The sequence below is a fragment of the Taudactylus pleione genome, unplaced genomic scaffold, assembly GCF_031769625.1.
Source record: "Taudactylus pleione unplaced genomic scaffold, aTauple2 ptg000043l, whole genome shotgun sequence".
Lineage (NCBI taxonomy): Eukaryota > Metazoa > Chordata > Amphibia > Anura > Myobatrachidae > Taudactylus > Taudactylus pleione.
The window spans coordinates 5,690,864-5,712,023 of NW_028284445.1; the positions used below are offsets into that span (position 1 = coordinate 5,690,864).

General features: G+C 41.4%; 1 protein-coding gene across 2 annotated transcripts in view; it reads left to right on the plus strand.

The window, feature by feature from the left end:
* Nucleotides 1-16,333, plus strand: part of SPART (spartin) — a 31,778-nt gene extending 15,445 nt beyond the window's left edge. Inside the window, exons 3-9 of one of the 2 annotated variants that reach the window (XM_088460145.1) lie at nt 3,771-3,968; nt 6,851-6,989; nt 7,339-7,533; nt 9,005-9,163; nt 9,918-10,008; nt 11,089-11,134; nt 14,433-14,517. In XM_088460145.1, coding sequence (XP_088316271.1) covers nt 3,771-3,968; nt 6,851-6,989; nt 7,339-7,533; nt 9,005-9,163; nt 9,918-10,008; nt 11,089-11,134 — 828 coding nt within the window. In that variant the 3' untranslated portion in view covers nt 14,433-14,517. Of the gene's footprint in view, nt 1-3,770; nt 3,969-6,850; nt 6,990-7,338; nt 7,534-9,004; nt 9,164-9,917; nt 10,009-11,088; nt 11,135-14,432 lie in introns of both variants that reach the window. The other variant, XM_088460144.1, reaches the window with a different exon arrangement.
* Nucleotides 16,334-21,160: the final 4,827 nt, after the last annotated feature.

Genomic DNA, 21,160 nt, shown 5'->3' on the forward strand with positions numbered 1-21,160 from the left:
CGCTGTTGCCCATAGCAACCATTATTCTAGTTGTCATTTCTCTATTGCATCCTAGAAATTGATAGACAGGATCTGATTAGTTGCTATGGCAGCACCACCACTTTTCATTTTTAGAAGCTTTAGTAAATCTACCCCATAGTGTTGGCACAGAGGGATTTCCCCTGTGAGAGAATGTGCTCAGTAATCATGTCATTCAGTCACGGGAATTTACTCTGAACTGATATTTCCATGGTTTGAAAGTGGCCATACCCTGCCATGTGCTGTTACTGTATCTGCTGCTGCTTATGGTGACATAGATCACTGTGCCTCGTCCAGGAGTGTAAGTGACTGTTACTAAGTAATGCTCTAACTCCCTGGACGGAAGGGAAACTAAAGTGAAATAGAAAGCGTTAAAGAACCGGAAAGCCCTCGGAAATGTAGTGCAGCATAGACACCCCTTCCTAACTGCCTGCTGGTCTGTACCTGTTCCCCAATTCATAACATTCTATTGTTCCCATGTGCAGTGTTAGGAAGAGTGACCTCAATTTTCATTTTGTTTCTTGTTCTTGACACAATGGAGTTTATGGGCCTAACTCTGAATCTGACGCAGCAGCACCCGTGTGTGCGTCTTTCGCCGATCACACATTTGCGACATCACGCTAATATCGCTACAAACCTTTCCCTGGTGTACAGCCGTACAGGGTCTCTGCTTGTGCAGAATGGGTCCGGCGTGATCACTGACAGCCCCCCCCCTAAGTCCCAGCACTGCAACGTTTGGGGTGCGGCACAAAGACCGTTTTCCAAAACTGTGGTGGGTCGAGCCCAGTGTGAAGGTCTTTGTGTCAGGAGCGATGTGATTGGCAAGCTAAGGCAATCGCCCTTTCTATGTCATTAGAGCGATCTTACAGAGGCTGATATGTAAATCGGAGTTTAACCCTTGTCTGACTGCACTAAGCAGGGCTATTGCATAACACCCAAAAAACTAGACAACATTAATAGCGTCTCTATTTGACCCTACTATGGCAACTGCTTTAACCAACTAGGAGAAAGCTGCAGTAAATTGAATATTATAAGTACCATGCTCTGTGTAGTATTTGACATTCAGATTACACACTAAAATGCAATGAATTACCTCCAAGTATGCTAAGTGGACTTGTTAATTTCTGTGTAAGGCTCTATGATTAGTAATCACTGTTGTATACTTATCTGTAAGGTCGTTAGAACAGGGCAAAGTTCCTTAGTCCACTTGAAGGGTGACTGGCTCAGCACGTGTCATTTATATAATGGACTACCTTCTGTGATCGCACTCCCCAGCCCTTAGCATAGTACTGTATATTGGTGGCACTGTGCTCATTAATATGCTATGTTATATCCCACTAGCATGCATCAGTATTTGTAAAGGTCACATGAGTCAGAGACAGCGCCCTGGATGCCGGTAATTACATTTATTTGTACAATTACACAAGGAACCTTTCAGGCCACATATGACCTTAATCATGCCATAACAAACCCCCATATACATACTGTAATACTGTACATGTTATACTGATGTACAGATGTGTACACATACATCTAGCCTCCTTGCGCACTAAACAGCCCTTCTAGTCGCGCCATGCTGTGACGTGACTCTGTAGCACCGAGCGTCTTTTCATGCAACGACTTCCCTTCAGATACGTTACAGTGCCAGCGGCTATAACACTGTAAAGTAGCGTTTCGCATGCAGATACACCCATAGTCACACACAGAACATAGGCATGCTGCACATCATTTTAATCAGCAGGAGCTGTTTGTACTAACTATTCGCATCGCTGTGCTAATAAGACGCATTTGAAGGTACAAATTTTCCAAAAAAAGACGCTCAGCGCTACCGATCACACGGAGCTCCCACGTTATGTCTAGTGCTACTTGTAGCACACGGAGGATAGATGTACTGTATGTGGACACATCTGTACTGTTATATTGTACGTATTATACTGTACATATTTGTACAGTATAATAGTATGTGCATGGTTTTGGTATGGCCAGATAAAGACCCGCTGTGGGCCAGATAGTTGCCTGTGCCTTTTTGTCAAGTAAGATGGATTTGCTGTTGTCTGAGGTGCTGCTGTTTCCTCTATTATGGTCTATAATGCAGCAGTATTAAATAACTGAGACAGGGACAGCTCCCACATATTATTATAGTAGCCTATACACCAGGTTGAAGTGCCACTAATTTCCTTGTTTGGGCCAATACAGATTTCTATAACACCTATTGTGGCAGATGTATGAAGCTCTGGAAAGTGATAAAGTGCAGAGTGATAACCGTCCAGCCACTCAGCTCCCAACTGTCATCTTACAGGCTGTGTTTGAAAAATGACAGATGGGAGCTGATTGGCTGATGGTTTATCACTCTCCAGTTTATCACTTTCCAGAGTTTCATACATCTGCCCCATTGTCTTGGGAAAACCACTAAGGCAGAGGTTCCTAAACTCGATCTTCAAGGCACCCTAAAGGTGCGTACACACAGTGCGATTTATTTATTTTTGATATGGCAGTTTTTGACCGATTGGAACAACAAACCGGTTAAAAATTGACGTGTCTAGGCGCTGTACCGATGCCGATGCGCGTTCCCGCTGGTCGTGGTCTGTGATCTCTTGAACATGCAGAAAGATCACATCCTATCTTTCATGATTTGGCACACATTATTCCGTGTGTATGCCCGATGAACGATTTGATGGACGACGAACGATTTGTCACTGTTCCTGGCCACTCCCCTCCACCAGTTAAATGTTAAGTAGAATCTGATTGGTTGCTGTGGGTAACATCACTTTTAAAACTCACTTCTAAAAACTCTCACTTTAGTAAATTTACTCCTTTGACCCTAGATTTTGTGATGAAAAAATGGCTATGCCAGCCCCCTAAATTGTGACTTTGGCACATTACTAAATAAAGCGCTGACCATGCAGTCTTCTGTATAACAATATACTATAGGTGCTCCATCTCTAAATTGTGACTTTGGCGCATTCCAAAATAAAGCGCTGACCATGCAGTCTTCTGGATAACAATATACTATAGGTGCTCCATCTCTAAATTGTGACTTTGGCGCATTCCTAAATAAAGCGCTGACCATGCAGTCTTCTGTATAACAATATACTATAGGTGCTCCATCTCTAAATTGTGACTTTGGCAATTACTAAATAAAGCGCTGACCATGCAGTCTTCTGTATAACAATATACTATAGGTGCTCCATCTCTAAATTGTGACTTTGGCGCATTCCTAAATAAAGCGCTGACCATGCAGTCTTCTGTATAACAATATACTATAGGTGCTCCATCTCTAAATTGTGACTTTGGCGCATTCCTAAATAAAGCGCTGACCATGCAGTCTTCTGTATAACAATATACTATAGGTGCTCCATCTCTAAATTGTGACTTTGGCACATTACTTAGTAAAGCGCTGACCATGCAGTCTTCTGTATAACAATATACTATAGGTGCTCCATCTCTAAATTGTGACTTTGGCACATTACTAAATAAAGCGCTGACCATGCAGTCTTCTGGATAACAATATACTATAGGTGCTCCATCTCTCCTAAAACATTTATATTCATTCCTACTTGGTATACATAATAGAAGCACGCCATAAAAATTATGTGAAATGTTATATTTATGGCTAAACATAAAATTGTATTTGTTCTCCAGTTTCCCTTGGGTTGAAGTGAGCAGAAAGTCTGCTCTATCAAAAAACATATAACATTGTGTTGTCATTAGCTTATGATTTTAATCGTACAGGGCTGTTGTTTGTTTGGCAGGTGTGTGACTGGCTGTATCCGTTTATGTGTAGCCAGTCGCCGGTTCTACGCACGAACACTGGAGTCTACATGTTCCCGGACCTGATGTCGCAGTTCTCGGGCTCGTATGTGGGAGTGGTGCTCTCTGCCGAACTGCCGGCCGCTGACCTGGAGCTCTTTGAGGACCTGCTGAGACAGTTGTCTGATCTGAGAATTCAGGTAAGTGACAGGAAAACCAAAGACAAATATACAGTGGTGGCCATTTAATGAGCACCGTAATATCGGCCCCTCTAAAGAGGTTTTATAAAGAAATCAAGATGGATGACGTGTTTACTTTATTATTTCAGTTTCCACCTTTTTGTCATGTGCATGCAGTGTATATTGTTATTTCCCATGAATATTGGTTCAGAGCGCAAAGTAGCTGCTCCATGATGTCTATACAGTAGGTGCACTTCCTATTATCACTCTACACCAACAATTTGGTTCTGCTTTATTACCCATCGCAGTAGGGTACTCTGGGGTCTATTTACTAAGCAGTGTTAAGAGACAGAGTGAAAAGTGATAAGGTGCCAGCCAATCAGCTCCCAACTGTCATCTCACAGGCTGTGTTTGAAAAATTAAAGTTGGGAGCTGATTGGCTGGCACCTTATCGCTTTCTTATCACTTTTCACTCTGTCTCCTAACACTGCTTAGTAAATAGACCCCTCTATGTCCTCCTCCTCACACAAACCTGACTCATCACAGAGAAATTGCCAGATTATTCTTAATTCTCAATACAACTATTGGCAGTGAACTTTTCCCCCATTTCGCTTCTTGTATTATGCTTGTTCCCTCAGGATTTCTGTTATTGTATATATATACCCCACAGGCTTTCATCTTCCCACAAGGCTTTGCACCTTAGCTCTCTTTCAGACTCTCCCCAGAAGCGCCATCTTTATACTCTCTCATGGATGATCTTCCCCCTAGGTTGGGGTCTCCTCTGGTCTCAAAACATGGAACAACATCTTCATTGATCTAATGTTTTATAAAATGATTGACTTGACAATTGCTTCTTTCCCACTTCCTGACAATTGTGTAGAATGGCCTCTCCCGGTTTACCACAGGGAAGCGCTTTCCTCTCTCAGGCACCCCATTCATTTTGTCCATGGCACTGCTGTGTAATGGTTCTTGATGTATCTTTATAATTGCACCATTAGTTCCCCTCAGCTGTTCTGGATGTAGATGTCTGTATTCCTTAATGATCAGTGCTAGGGCCTCTGCTCTCTCCCCTGTATACATTCTATTTTGGCTCCCTGATCATGCTGATGGCACCAAGCTGTATTTATCAGCACAATATTACACCTGAACAACAATATCCATGTGTAGCAGAGGTAAGCCAGCCTTACAGGCAACGCCTGGTCATATGTCTGAGAACAGATGTATAGATTTTGTACCAACAAGATCTAAAACGTATGAACATTGATTCTTAAATAACCGCATCTTTCTGCTGTTTGAGGCAACTGATATTTTGAAGCGTTCATTGCGTTGGGTCCTAGATTATATAATAAACAGACACACAAACCCCCTTTTGTTTTGATCACAGTAGTGTTTCTTTATTCTCTCTCTGTGAGTGAGGCGGCAGGATCTCACATGGCATACACTGGAGAACATCCAGTCTGGCACCAGACATTGATTATTTATCCTTTGTTTCAGTGTTGTGCCGCAGTATTTCTGAATAAAGAGGAAAACACAGTTGTTTTTCAGTCTTGTTTGGGTTTTATATCCCCAACCTAGGGATGGCCATCGGCAACCTTCAGTGTTTTCAGCCAGATAGTGGTGATTTTTTTTTCAACTTGATTCCATGAGGACAATGGTGGAAACTATCCCCGGCTTCACGCTGATGCGTACACCACCAGGAGAAACTCTGGAGCAGAGGTCCTTTGCACATACGCAAACTAGATCTCTGAATCAAATGGTTTGCAAACGGTGGTTACATCTTCTACCATTTGCTGCTGGTCTTTTGATGGTCTTCCCTACTGCAACCTATCTTTTTTTTATTTTATTCCTTCCTAGCCTCCCCCCATCTGTTTGTCTATGTGTACAAACAAGACTGACTCTTTGTAGTTTCTTGAATTGCACCAGTTGCCTGCACTGTTGGAAGTATTGTTATGTGCTGCACCCATTGTACTGTGAATGCAGCCTATCCAATCACTAGGTACCAGTGATCTCATTTTGCATTTAATAATTAGTGATTAATTGTTGCATTTTTACTGGATTCTTGTGAAAAGGTTTGTAATACTACAGACCACCATGTCAGTGCGATGCCATCTTTATTTCTGCCCAGTTCATTTTAAAATGGCAGCCAGAGCATGGTGTTGACACTCTTGTGGAAGGGAAGCAAAAAGAAAGGTGGTTCCTGGCACACCAAACGCAAAACGTATTTTATTTTATTTTTTGAAGTGAGCGCTGTGTTCTCCTTCCTCGGTTTGTAGGACAAATTCTGTGGTGTCACAAGGGCTTCCCCCTGTACAGTGTACATGAGACCTGCATCCGATCTCTCCTGCGTCTGGTACAATTACATCCATGTAAGCTGATAACCTCCAGTGTACACTAATCATTTAATGTTGTAATGGAGATACGGGTCAAATAAACCAGGGTCTCCCTAAGTTAAAAAAAAATATATACTGTATATATAATAAGAATAATAAAAACACTTACAGAACTGACTACTTTTACATTTAAAAGAAACCTATTAGGAATCGGTATACTCAGGAGATCTAGCTGTCTGCATATTTTAGGGCGTTACAGGGTGTGGAATTGGAAAAGATAATCTTCTCTATAAAATGGTTTTCAATCAAAGGTGTTTTTTTCCGTATTCTAGCATCAGAAAGATATATCCCAAGAAAAAGCAATATTAAACTCACATTGGTTAACCATTAAAAAAATATATATATACAGTATATATTTCAGACATACTTGTATCAATTTGGTCATCAATAGGAGAGGGGGTGCCCTCTGGTGATGGAGTAGCTAACAGGATGTAGATGGAGAATGGTGATGTAATTGTCTGTTCACCCAAATGATAAATGGCAATAATGATTAAACTTTGTCTGTTATTTAAGCCCTCTGACGCTTCTGGTGAAGTCCTAGATCTGACCCAAACCATACATATAGTTACTATTCCCGAACCTGAGCCAGAACCAAAGGAGAAGGAAGATCTGCCCCCGTGGAGTGAGAAGGTGGCACAGGGAATTCTCCAAGGTAAGAAAGCGGAGAACCAGCCAATCGTTTTGTTCCCGTGACGCTTCCTTTCCTCAGTCAAGTTTAGGAGGATGAATGAAAACTAAAATACCTGTTGGGGTGAAATAAATAATGGTCCAGCTTGTAGTTTTCTCTGTAACCAATTGCTAAGATTCTGGGTCAATTTCATTATATGTACGTCCTGGCTGCTGAAGGGCAAACAGCTGCAAATTACAGTATGATTACTAAAAAAAGGCCTGTAAAGTGTATGTATGCTTGATGGCTTTAGCTAGGGAATGATTTTAGACTAAGTAAATTTGTGTATGCATCACTCTGTTCTACAACCTAATTCTCTTGTTTGGTCTTCCAGGGGCCTCTTGGCTGAGTTGGGGTTTGGCGAAAGGAGCAGAGCTGACAGAGAGAGCCATCCACAAAGGCGCTACTAAAATAAGGGAGAACATTCAGCCTGAAGATAAACCTGTAGAGGTCAATCCCACCGTGGCTAAAGGCCTGCACGTGGCGAAGAAAGCCACCGGCGGAGCAGTTAAAGTCAGCCAGTTCCTCGGTAAAAAAACATGTTTAGCATTGATCATACATTGTGTATCTTTACATTGCCACCTTTCTTACTAACATCATCTAATATACGTTGTGTACATTTGCCTGGTCCATGCATAGTGATCTAAGGGCCTGATTCAGCATGGATCGGTTTTGCGATAGCGTCCGCAGACGGACGATTGTTGCGTACTGCGTATGCACTGCAGTGTGCGTGAGTTAGCATTGCGATTGCTCTGCGATCACTCGCGCAGATACAAAGCCATCGCAGAGTGAGTGACATCAGGTCAGCGTTTGGGTGACAGGGGAGTGGTAAGAGAAACGCAGGCGTGCCTGTCCGTTTGAACGCCGTTACTTGAGCGTGCACAAATTAGCCACTGCGACGTCATACGCACCTTGAGTACTTGCTGCGTGTGACGAGGTTAGCAGTATCTGAGTAAGATCAGACCTGTTGTAATTGTGCGTGAGGGGCCGATGTTACTCAATGTTCCCGATTTATACGCAGCACTGCAAGGTATTATAGCGGTAGTGGGAGGCAGTGGGCGTCTCTATGCCGGCTATGCTATGCTAAGCATTCATTAGCATATTTTCGCAGCAGATCTGCGTGCACAATCACACCCGCTATCGCAATAGCGATCCGTAATGAATCAGGCCCTAAATGCTTTCTGCATATGCTGTATCCGGATGGCGAGTTGTAACTCAGCAGCAGCGTGAGAGGCAGGGGTTACTACCTTAGGACAGGTTCTTACATAGTTGGCGGTTGACAAATTACCATTGTGTTATGTTCAATTTTATTTTTTTTCTATCATTTCTGTGCTGTGTCAGAGGAAGGTGCGTGATCTCAGACAATATTTAAAAAATATAAATTTTTTTTTTTTTCAAATAATTGACATCATGGTAGGCCAATGAAGAGGAGTAACATCTGTATAGGGGCAGATTTACCGATGTATTGTTGGAGCACTCATATTGGCGGCACATATTGACCGCAACATCTCTCATTTTTCCCAACAACCCCATAGGAGTGCGCAGGAAAATGAGCCAACTGTAGTTCTGTGATGTGCGCAGCAACATTTGGCAAAGCCTCACTCCAACTGTAGTCACCCCCATAGAATGGAGTATAAATTGCTAAGTAGCAAAATTAATCAGCATGTTCACCAATGACGTTTAAGGACTCTCTGCATCTATGGAACAGTCATGGTTGCAGCCCAGAAATATCCTTCCAGTACATCAGTCAAACAAACCCTGATTGGAGCAGAACAGAGTAAATCCTAGTTGGGGGTGGTAGTAGTATTAGGGAAACTCACTATTATTAAGGTAGCACCTGAATTTGATTAGACCCAGGTCAACCTATTTTCCTCTAGATAATGGAGTTGATGTATTGTAGAAAAATAAAGGTTGAATTATGGGTTAGCATGCATTCCCCCCAACCTTATTTATTTATTTGCCCTGAATAACGAGGTCTGCATTGCTCCTTCTTGCACTAGTGGATGGTGTGTGCGCTGTTGCAAGCTGTGTTGGGAAGGAGCTGGGGCCACATGTGAAAAATTATGGGAGCAAACTTCTTCCCGAATCCCTGAAGAAAGATAAGGATGGCAAATCTCCACTGGACGGCGCGATGGTGGTGGCAGCCAGTGGCGTTCAAGGTACTCGCATGATCCCTGTGATACATATACTGTATATCTACAGCATATGCACTAACGTGCCAGGAAAACTGAGATACCTGTCTAGTAACATGTAGGTCCACCTTTCGGTCAGATTACAGCAGCTGTATGATGGGACAAGGACTCCACGAGCTCTCTGAAGTAATGTGTACATAGTGTACACCATGGCTCCTGAATAATGGTCCACAATTCCCTAATATTCACCGGTGGTGGCCCCAGCATGAAATGTTGCTGTTCTCTGTGGCAAAGTCTCTTAAATCGTGATACGCTGCCATGCATGCAGAGGGGGGGAGGGGTGGAATGTTCTTGAAATGGAAGTGGCTGTCTTGGTTTTTCTGGCACAAGAGTGTATATATTAGTAATTCTGATTTTTTCAGGGCCATAACTAGGGGTGTGCCGCTGCACAGAACGCAGAGCTCTGTGGGCGGCACCATGGTTGGCCCTTGCTTCTGGCACTCTGCATCCAGTACCGCTGCAGCAGTGCCACCTGTAGCATCATTTGGACACTGTAGGCAGACACCCTGCTGTGAATACAACTGTATGGAGCGTCTTCTAGACAACACCGCACACTACTGCGCTTCCGGATGCTGACTGGCTCCGCCCCCTATGTGCGATGTCATGGGCAAAGGGGGCAGGGCCTACACAGGGCGCATTAGAGCCCTGTTACGGCACTGAATTATTTATTATTGTTTCTCCACTTTTCACAGTTATGTTTTTATTGTGCTTTATATTTAAGGATTTGCAACAGTCTGGCTAGGCCTGGAGCATGCTGGGAAAACCATCGCTAAGAGTGTGGCCTCCGAGACTGTACATACTGTCAAGTACAAGTAGGTCTACGTGTCTGTTGTGACTTACATGGTATACTGAGCATAGTGCCTGTGGTTCTGCACAGTGCTGAGTAATCCAGGCTTTTCCCTCGCAGCCCATATACTCCAGAGTTTGCTTTATTTACATATTTACATGCAAAACATCATTTCCTCAAAGGACACAAATTGAGTAAAATCTATAATGTGCCCAGTGTTTTTTATGCCAAGGTCAGGGAATTACAACCCTGTAGCTATTCACACAGATTATGGTTTTTTTCATGTTTTTTATTTTTTCCCATGTATACGACTCTGAATCCTTTGGTGTTTGTCCAGCCTGCATTTTTACCCCATTATTACAGATGACTCAAAATTAAGTCTGTAATATTGCAAACAATATTAATAAATAATGCCTGAATCTTAAAGTAAATAGAGTAAAATAAACTACAACTAAAAAGTTAATCTGTAGTTCTCACTTAAAATGCAGGAATTCTACTTCTTTGCTAGAGATGGCTACAGCAATTAGCATTCTAATTAGCCTGGCTAGCATGTAACACCTGTATATATACCATGCTAATCCACCTGGCTATCATGTTATTTGTGGCCAATGCCGGTCCTTGCTCCATGTCAGCCCTGTAATCCAGTTAGATGCATTGGTGTGGAATGGCGGGCTGACCGCACCGGGACACAGTGCTATTGGGTATGCTACTGCATACTGAGCACACTATCAATTTCTCCCTCTCCTGGATGAACTGAAGGGAGGTGGAAATGTTATGGCTTTAAAGAAGCTGTATTAAAATAAGTTATAATTAGAAGTGACTGGTCCTCTTTAAATCATCCTTAAAATTTTGTGACACTTTTTTTCCTAACTCTTTAAAAGTAAATTGTTTTTAATACATTTTTTTTTTTATTAATATATTTGGTGTTAATTACTAACAGATTTGAATTTGCAGTCCTGTGCAAATTAAAGCTAATGCAAGTGTCTGGTTCCTGCCAGCATCACATGAGAAATACACAAAGTTGAAGGTTCTATGATGCATTGAGCATATATGGTATTTGGTAATTATCTGCAACTATAACAGATGTGTAACGTTTCCATTTTAGATATAGGGGATTCCATATGGACGAACCTCCGGCTACGAAACCTTAAGTGAATACCATTTATGTATTGTTTAATGTAATTATTTCCTTCCTGATTAAACCTTTTGTGTACTCAATATTATACCCTAAAATGAAGTTTTTAAAAATTATGACCTGCAATGATATGTTCTTTGATGGCTGTTCTCTTTTGTTATTGTGCACATAACATATTAATATTACTTTAGCTGCAAACTTCCATGTTACAGACTGTTCTTATAAGTGTTCCCTACAATAAGGGGCTGATTTCAAGCCACTACGGTTCGGAAATCTCACTTGCTGTTGCTAGCGCCTCCTATAGGATGTGAGCTAAAACAAACAAAATTTCCTTGCCCGGATATCCCACCTTGTATTAGCCTGCAAGGTTACAATGGAACCTCATGGCTCACTGAGTCGCCCACGAAGACTGGGCTGATGTTTTTTAAGTTAAAATGTAGTGGAAGCGGAATTTAAAAAAATAAATAAAAAGTCACTGTAACCTAGCACTCTCTCTCTGCAGACTATGGGCCAACTATAGGGTTTGACTGGATCTCCTTTGTCACTTTTATTGAAATAAAAGAAAACCTCAGGCTCCTGAATGTCCCAGTTTCTGTATTTCCAAGCTTCAATATCTGCCACTACCCCAATTATAATCTACCACCCCCCTCTACTAGTCACTCTCCAGAGTCAGTGGCCCGAATTCAGTTCAGTGCTATGTTGAATAGCTACGGGAGGGAGCTCCCGCAGCTATTCAATTCAACGCGCTGTTTGCCAGGTCGGGAAGCAGGTAAGTCTGAGAATGCCGGTTCTCGTGACTTATCCTGGGTGTTAAGGCGCGGTAACCGGCATTCTCCAACTAAAGTGCCGGGTGTGTCTGATTTCTCCTCGCATCCCCAGGGGGGTGCGAGAAGAAATCCTTTAGCCACCCAAACAACGCGGTGTATTGAATAGCTGCAGGAGCTCCCTCCCGCGGCTATTCAACATCGCACTGAATTGAATTCAGCCCATTGTGTACTGAGAGGAAATATTCATTGTAATTAAGATTGACAGGAGCGCTTTGAGAGTAGATAAGGGGACCAAAACAATGGCCCCCTACTGAATGGAAAATTCCAAATGTATACAACCTACATAGAACAAGAATTATTATTTCATTTTAATCTACTAACCTTTATATTAGAATTTCGAAGTGGAAATAAAAAAAATGAATGGACAGTTTCAGCTATGAAATATATGGTAAAATGAATGCACATATCCATTATTACACTTTTTTTTTTTTTTTTTTCATTTTAGGGTATAATATCTCTTGTAAGTGTTCTAGAAAGACTGATGTAATACTGTATGTAACATGACATATGGCATCGAAGATCTGCACGTTGTAAAAATTTGAAGGAATCATCATGGGTTAGAAAAAAATTAGAAAAAAAAGTGTCCTTGCTCAAATTTGATGCTCTTTTTGACTTCTCGGCACATTTTACCCAAGTCGTATAGGTTGTAATGCCTCAAATGCAACCTTGGGTACACTCCGTTACTTCTACATTTGAGATGGAGACTTTGGATGCAAGATTAATGCTGTGTCAACGGAATGATACCCCACAAGATACAGAGTTTAGGAAGAATGGAAAGAGCATCAATTTCTGCTGGGCCCTTCTCTATATGATCCTTCTTCTTTTACAGTTGCAGCATCTGACTCTATATTCCTGAAAGTACAGATGTAGTGCACTTTGGTGTTCCACCAGCATGGACAGTGGTCCTAGTGTGCCTTCACTGCTGTTAAATACAAACCTCATTTCACATGGTATACCCGTTTCTGCTCTTCTTTCTCACTTCAGCAGATTCCTGGGTTAAGTTAAATAATGAATGTTATGGGGTTTATGTAGTTTAGATTAGGTTTTTTTGTTTATCTGTAAGAACACACATGGTGTTGTACATTGTTATGTAGAGCTTAGGTCAAAGCTGCTATTAATGATTTACAGTTTGTGAAGCATCATGCCATTACCATAGCAACCACAGTCACTCCAGGTAGTGGGCGGAAAAGAAAATGCATAAAACCTAAAACAAGGGCTTATCAGGTAGACAAAATAAGTACACATATGATAATAAGGGGTAGGGTGTAATCTGTTTGTGAGAGTTTATACTCTACTGGAGATTATAACAGAACCCATATTTTATGAACCATTCATAGCATTAAAGCTTACATTACACTATAAACATTGAACCCTGCACCCCTCCTTCCATTGCCATAACAAAGGAGCTTCCTGACTGACTGGCTCAGGAGAGAGTAGCTCTATTCGGCAGTAGCAGCCATAGATATCTGACCCAGAGGTCCATTTTGCAAAGTGAATATTCATTTTAAATAAGTACAAACTTGCTTTTTCTTTTTGTAAAAAAAAAAAGGAATTATATGTGAGGTTGCACTTTTTTAAAGGTGTTTTAATTTACCATCTATTACAGAGGTTCCCAAACGCGGTCCTCAAGGCTTCCCAACAGTTCAGGTTTTAGAGATATCCATGGTTGAGCACAGGTGGTTAAATCAAATTGACTGAGTTACTAAGTAAGAAACCTGTGCTTAACCATGGATATCTCTAAAACCTGAACTGTTGGGGAGTCTTGATGACTACATTTAGGAACCTCTGATGTATAATTTAGCCAAGGTAGAATCAATTTTAATATCAGTGAGATAAAATAATAACATAACACGTTTATACCATATGAAATTCTATGAGGGATCAACCGGTTTGTGCAGGACACGGTGGAGAACATTTCTGACCACTATACAGCAGCTTGTATAACAACAAAGTGCGCTGTACGTATTTGTATTGACAGAGCGAGAATTTGATGTCCATAATGGTAATTCAATTCTGCTGAATCTGGGCAATAAATGTCTGTCTGTATATTCAATTTGATTTATAATTATGAAATATAAAAAAAAAAATCATGTTAATTTCTAAAATGTGCAAATGATTTGCCAGGAAGTGGAATTCCTAAACCTTTATGTAATCTCCCAAATAGACTCGCCAACAAAATGATTGTGCTAATGCTAACAGGGGGTTACGCTATAAATCCCCTACCGCTTCAGTTACCCTCTTGGACCTGCTGTTTCCAGCTGGGTTGGATGGTGCTGTCCCTTTTTGTGTCACTAGGGCCGATGGCACACTGTGCTTTTTTTTGCTGCTCTGATTCAGTGAAAGCTGATTGCATTGTGAGCGTATTTATGTGATCTGCTGCACACCCTGTCAAATTATTTGCACAACTGCGCACCTTATCAATCTTTCTGAACCAATAAGTTAATTGATGGTGAAAACAACTCTGACCTGCTTCTGTCTGTGACATAGGTATGGAAAAGACGCCGGGCACGCCACTGACAATGCAATGAATTCTGCCATCAATGTCGGTGTCACCGCGTTGAACATTGACCACCTTGGTATAAAAGCAATTGTAAAAAAGACTGCAAAGGAAACCAGTCATTCCATTCTGGATGATTACAAATTACTAGAGAAAGAGGACAAGAAGGAGGAACCTCATTGAACCATTAATAGTGGTCTCCCCCTGTTGCCTTAATGTGTGAATCTAAGCTTTCTCAGTGGCAATACAAGAATAACTGCTACAGTAGTTCATCCATTTCCAGTTACGTTTCCCTTCTGAGAAAGATCATTCTAATTCTAGAAACAAAAAGTGAGCTTTTATGTCTCAATTTTAACCCTAATTGTGGGACCTAAGAAAGAAAAAAAATAATAATTATATAATATATATAATTTATTTATTTTATTTTTTCTTTATTAGATCAGATTGGACATATAAATAAGTTGTCGTGGGTAACGAGCTTCAGTGTGTTCGATTGCTCATTTATTCTCTTTAACCACTAAGCAAGCAGACCTAATAACAACCAACGCTAGCTTTCATTAGTCAGTGGGCTGGAACACATGGTGCCTGAATCAGATTGTTCAGTAAGATTACCCAGCAATTGCAGCAACTTACTGCCTCATTGTGCATATGAAAACTACTTTCTGCTGGCTACAAATACTGCAGGTGTCTCCTGTTAAGTGACAGCAATCAGGTATTGGTCCATTTCTCCTGTATACTTTATCATAGAGCAAACCATTTATAACCTGGTACACACACACATATAAACTAAATTACCGCAATAAAAATCTGCCATCTGCTCCAGCACCTTACACACACTAAAATGACCCAATCTAATATCTCACTGTTTGTTATAGAACAACTGCGCTAAGTTATTAAAGAAACCATTAAGTGTCTTGTATATATTTTATACTTCTTCAGCAGAGTCCTCCCTACAGCAGTGGCAAAAGCTCACATAGCTTGTGTTATAGCTTTGTTACTATCAAACGGTTTATTTTTAAATAATTATTACTCTGCAGTTTATGAATTGTTGGATTGTACATTATAAAGCGTTATATGTGATTAATATAGTGTTTATGACTCTGAAATCCACAGCTTTCTATATAAAACAACCAATAATTTATAACATTTTAGAAGCCAGTGTGAAATGACTACTGCGGGTTGGTAAATGTGGCTAATTTCATACTGCATGGATATTTTATATTTAAACATAAGGCTTATGGTATGGGCTGAGCAGGCAAAAAAATAAACTGAACTAAATAGAAGACTTGTATATGTTTTGTGGAACAAGGCAAAGACGTATTAAGCTAGAAATAATTACTAAAGCCTTGTTGAAGCATTGTGTGTTTATCATTATATAATTTTATTATGTTTTTGCTTTTCTTTTTTTTTTTGTCATTATAAATCTGGGATGGGGAACCTCAGGCCCGGGGGCCCCCAGAATTATTTTGTCTGGCCCTCTGAGCTTTTTTTCTGCTATAATGGCACCCTGCAGCCAGAATCTACGCAGCAGTGCCACCTGGAGCGTCCTTAGGATGCTTCAGACGGTCACACCGCTCCCTCTGGAGCATCGCATTGCTGTTATCACCGGCGATTGTGGCCCCGCCCCATGTGACATCACAACGAGGGGGCGTGGCCTGCACCAGGCCCGCAAATAATGTTCTATATATCAAAATGGCCCTCGGCAGAAAAAAGTTTCCCCACCCCTGTTAGAAATTATTTGGATCTCTAGTGAAAGAACACTTAGGATGTAAAGCGGAGCTCATACCACTTTGTGTAGCGTTATATATTCAATATCGTTCTTACCCAGAAAGCCGGCCGCACGCATATGCAGATTTGTGAGATTATGGCACTTGTGCTTGAAGGGGCGGGACAGGGGAGGAAAGGGGCGGGACAGGGGAGGAAAGGGGCGGGACAGGGGAGGAAAGGGCGGGCTAACAGGCAGAGTACAGTAAGGGCGTTGTGCATGTCATTTCAAATTGATGAAGGCCGACACAGAGACACGCATATATGCCTGTCCAGGCTGTATCATTTGAGGATGTCCAAGGGAAGACATACATATATATATATATATACACACACGGATGATGATGGTGAACGGCAGCACTAATGAACCATTCTGATTGGCTGACTTGTTTGCATGTATTAGATTTCCAGGAGAAAAAGCACTAATAATACTGGTTATGAAACTATATATAATAAACACCAACAACACATGGTTTTATAATAAGGTTCTTAGTACATTTGGCCACCTACCATGTCATGGTGAACCTTATCAGGTAGGTCCCTAATACTGACACACTATGTAAATTTATCTAGGCCTTATCTTTATTAGTGCCCATTACATGTGAGTACTGCAATGCACAGGACCCATACTAATACTGGGGCAGGTGGGAAGAGTGCCAGCCCAGGAGAAGGGGTCTCGCCTGCAAGTGCACCTTAAATACACACATACATAGGAAAAAGGGGGGGCTGGGCTGCACATCCTAATTTAAACATAATAAGAGGCGCTACCATGCTGAGACCTGTAGTTCTAATGTAGAAAAAAGGGGGAAAATGCAGATGCGCACTCTAATCACTAAGAATACTGAATGTCATTTGCTTTTGGGGAGTGATGGAGAGTTGTAGCTGCTTTATTAGAGAGGGTTTTTTTTAAGTATTTTTGAAATCTAACAGAAAAATGCATATTTTTATAACTGCAATACACTAGTTATGTGCAGCTTTTTTCCGTGTAAATTACACACACTTATATATATATTACATAAAACTGCTTTCATCATAGAAATGAATGCAAACGTATGCCACCTTGTGGTGTTTTTAGGCACTGACATTTGCTCTAATGTGGTCTATCTGACACAATTACTGATTAAAACCATGGAGTGGAAACACTGGTATGAGAGGAGTTTATATGTAACACAGGAAATCAATTCATAAGTATTGCTTTTATCAAAAGTTAGACAGGGCATAGGGAAAGATGTACTAAGCATTGGAGAGAGAGAGATAAAGTACCAACCAATCAGCTCCTAACTAATTTTTCAAACACAGCCTGTAAAGTGAGTTAGGAGCTGATTGGTTGGTACTTTATCTCCAATGATTCGTACATCTCCCCCATAAATCTGCCTACTCAGATTCCAGATATCCTAATTTTATTGACTTCTTAATGTAAAGCAGCAGTGGGCCTGTCTAAATATAAAATATGTCCAGATTAGGTTTTGAAACATTTTCTTTATTTTCGCTACATAAATACAGTGTTCACCCTGTATTTCTTTTTCCCATAGAACGTGTATTAAATCAAAGAATAAAGTAAAGGTGCGTACACACTGGGCGATATTACTGAGCGACTGCACGTTTACGACATCGTAATTGTGCAATCGCTCAGTAATCGTGCACAAATCGTGCACTTTTATGTCGGAAACGACCAGCGTTGCGCACTCCCGTTGATCGTTTCCGACATTGTCCATCGCCTGAACATGCAGCACAATCTGCCGATAACGATAGATTGGCATGTTCAGGAATGATGGACAGTGCCTGCACTGAACGACTGATCGTTCAGTGTAGACACTACAGGGGATCAGGAAGGACGGTACGATTACAATGTCGTAATCGTACTGTCTTTCCTGATTGCCTAGTGTGTACGCACCTTAAGAGTTTCTAAAACTAATGCTTAACATCGTAAACCATTGTTGTGTGCTGTTCATTGTAATATTGTCCATGTTACAACATAGACATCATATAAAGTGCAATAAAAGAGAATACTGATAAAAACACTAAACTGTAAACTGGAACTGTACCTATTTTATTGATGGACTGGTGCATTCTGTATACAAAGTACGCCTATCATCAGTGACAGACTGCCAGCTTACCATAACAGGATTTTCTGACCAGAAAAACCACAGCATTTTATATCAAGAAAATTTCAGATAATGTAACATTCCCCACTCACACCATACTGACTAGCTTAGCATATGGTGCCGTGGCAACAGCCAGTGGTGTATTAAGAACTGGGGAGGCCCAGGTGCAGCAACTCCAATCCCCTCCCCCCCATTTTGGATGAATTGTGTCTCCTGGGTGCGTCGGCTCCTTAGGCCCGCTACACCCATGATACATACGCCACTGGGAACAGTGTTGCACTTGCTGCGTGTATACTTGCTCTATAATGCCGTGGTCGCAGGAATGACACTGCCAGGCTGGCACTGCACTAAATATAATGTTACATTAATGAGTCGTTTTTTTTTAAATAACACTTCTACAATCTACATGCTTAACAAGAATTCGTTTTCAATCTGTTTTATGGCATTTACCTAATTAATTATTTCTGGAAAAACAAATGCTTTTATTTTCCATATGAAATAAAATTTATTTATTTGTGTAAAAGAATATACGTTGTCATTCATTATTTTAAATCTCTTCAAATCAGGTTTGATCTACTTGCAGTTGCGCTTGTGATCTTAACTATAAGTCTACATTTATGTGGTGGTGTCTAACAGGATTAGGTCTCATACCCACCGACATTTGATTTGCTCTTGAAATGACAAGTTCAAACTCTGAATGGATAATCTACCAGTATCTCTGCTAGGCACAAATACACTTAGCTGCATCTTTACAGAGGGCAGCTGACTGAAAAGAAAAATACTTACCGGGTTTTTAAAATGATTATAATTTGGATCATCCTGCATATACAGTATATGCCTAATTTAATTATTTTATTAGTAAGAGAGACATTACTAGACTACACACAAACCTTCAAATATATAGTGTGTTTACTTTATCTAAATAAGACTAAAAGCTTTTGCTATCACTAGGATTTCTCCCTCTATGCTTATAAGAGACCCGGACCTTCCCCCATCATTTATATAAAAAATGGAAAAAGCACCCAGACCAAGTGGAACAAAAACTTGCAATTGAGGGTCCTATAAGCTCCGTGAGACAAACAATGAACCAGTGGTGGATTTTAGCTAGGGGCTGCAGGCCGAACCCCCCCCTCCCCAGTAAAACCCGCCACTTCAGTGAGTCAGTTGCAGTCTGTGACTGCACTGGCTTCACTGTGACTGGCAGTGGCTTCCCATTGTAAGAGCTACCTGCCAGTCACACACAGGACAGGCAGCCTCAGGGGGAGGTGTTTTCTCGCCCTGGAAGAGGCAGTTCCAGGCTTCTAGGGGCTGCAACCGGTACAGGGCTTCTAGGAGCTGCAGCTGAGGCAGTCCCTAGAAGCTGGTTAAATGCGCATGCACTGGTCCCGGTACCTGCCAGATCTATTGCGCAGGCGCCGGGACTTGGCCAGCCGGACCAGCAGCAGCAGACCCCATCATGCAAGAGGGTAGGAGCTGCTGCAGCAATGAACAATCAAGATTTTCCAAACCACCTGAACTAACCCACATTTGTCTTACCCTTTAGTAATGTTTTTTGACATTGTCCACCCATGGTATAATAATAAAAGGATGTTGCATATATATCCATCTGGACTTCTGCCCACTCATTATACAATGCTGGTAGGAGGTTTAACGTATACACTCCATTCTCTATACAGAGACTGCTATCTCTAAAGTGGCCAATAACCCGCTCAGAGCTAAGCCAATTGGATCACTTCATCCTGCTGCTTGACCCCTGCCATTTTCGATATAGATGATCACCCTCTTATCCTTCACCTTAATTCCCTTCCTTCCCCACCAAGACTCCTCCCATGCTGCTCCCCATTCATGGAACTTCTTACCTCACCTGACCCATGCTCTTTTTCAAGTGCTCTCTGAAATCCAAACTTCGCTATAGCCCAGAGGTTCCCAAACTCAGTCTTAAGGCTAACCATGCTTGGGTACAGGTGACTTAATTAGTACCTCAGTCAATTTGATTTAACCATCTGTGCTCAACCATGTATATCATTTAAAACCTGGACCGTTATGGTGCCATGAGGACTGAGTTTGGGAACCTCTGCTATAGCCGATCTTGCTGCCTAGAGGACTCTCCCCAACCATCAATCTCTCAAGTGTGTTCTCGGAACCCATCTCTTCACCATACATGATCCTTATGATCTGGAACTCTGGCTGCTGCTATTACAATCATTACCAAATCTTATCTCTTGGTCCATTCAGAACATACTGGAGGCTGAAAACCATTCCTTCTCTGAGAGCACTGGTTCCCAAACTTTTTTGAATCACAGCGCCCTAGAGTATCAGCATTGTTTTCACGGCACCCCTAAGCCAAAAGTTTGTTATTGAGAAATTCAGAACAAAATGTAGTAAAGTGAAGTAAATTGTGCTCACCTGTCATCCTTAGATTCAGTTATGTGGCGGTGGACAGGTTTGCATTTCTGTTTGTCCACATATTTACATTACATTGACCATAATTTGATTTGGTGCTGGACCAACAACCTGAGGCACCCCTGCAAGTGATGACTTTACTAATGCCCATCTATTTTTCTCTCTATATACAGTATATATTATGATAGAAACACTGGTGAAGTGCTAAATGGAGTGTACATTTGTCCAAGGTTTCTGGCCTATGGGCCTGATTCAGACATGTACGCTAACCCAATTTGTAACTGTTAAGGCCCCCACACACCAGAACGATATTGTTCCAACCAGCCAACTAGTTGACTGGTTGGAATGATAATCGTCCTGTGTGTGGGAGCAAACGATAGTCAGCCGTTTGCTCCCACACGCTGAAAAACGGGCAAAAACTTTCATTCCAACTAGTTGGGGAAAAT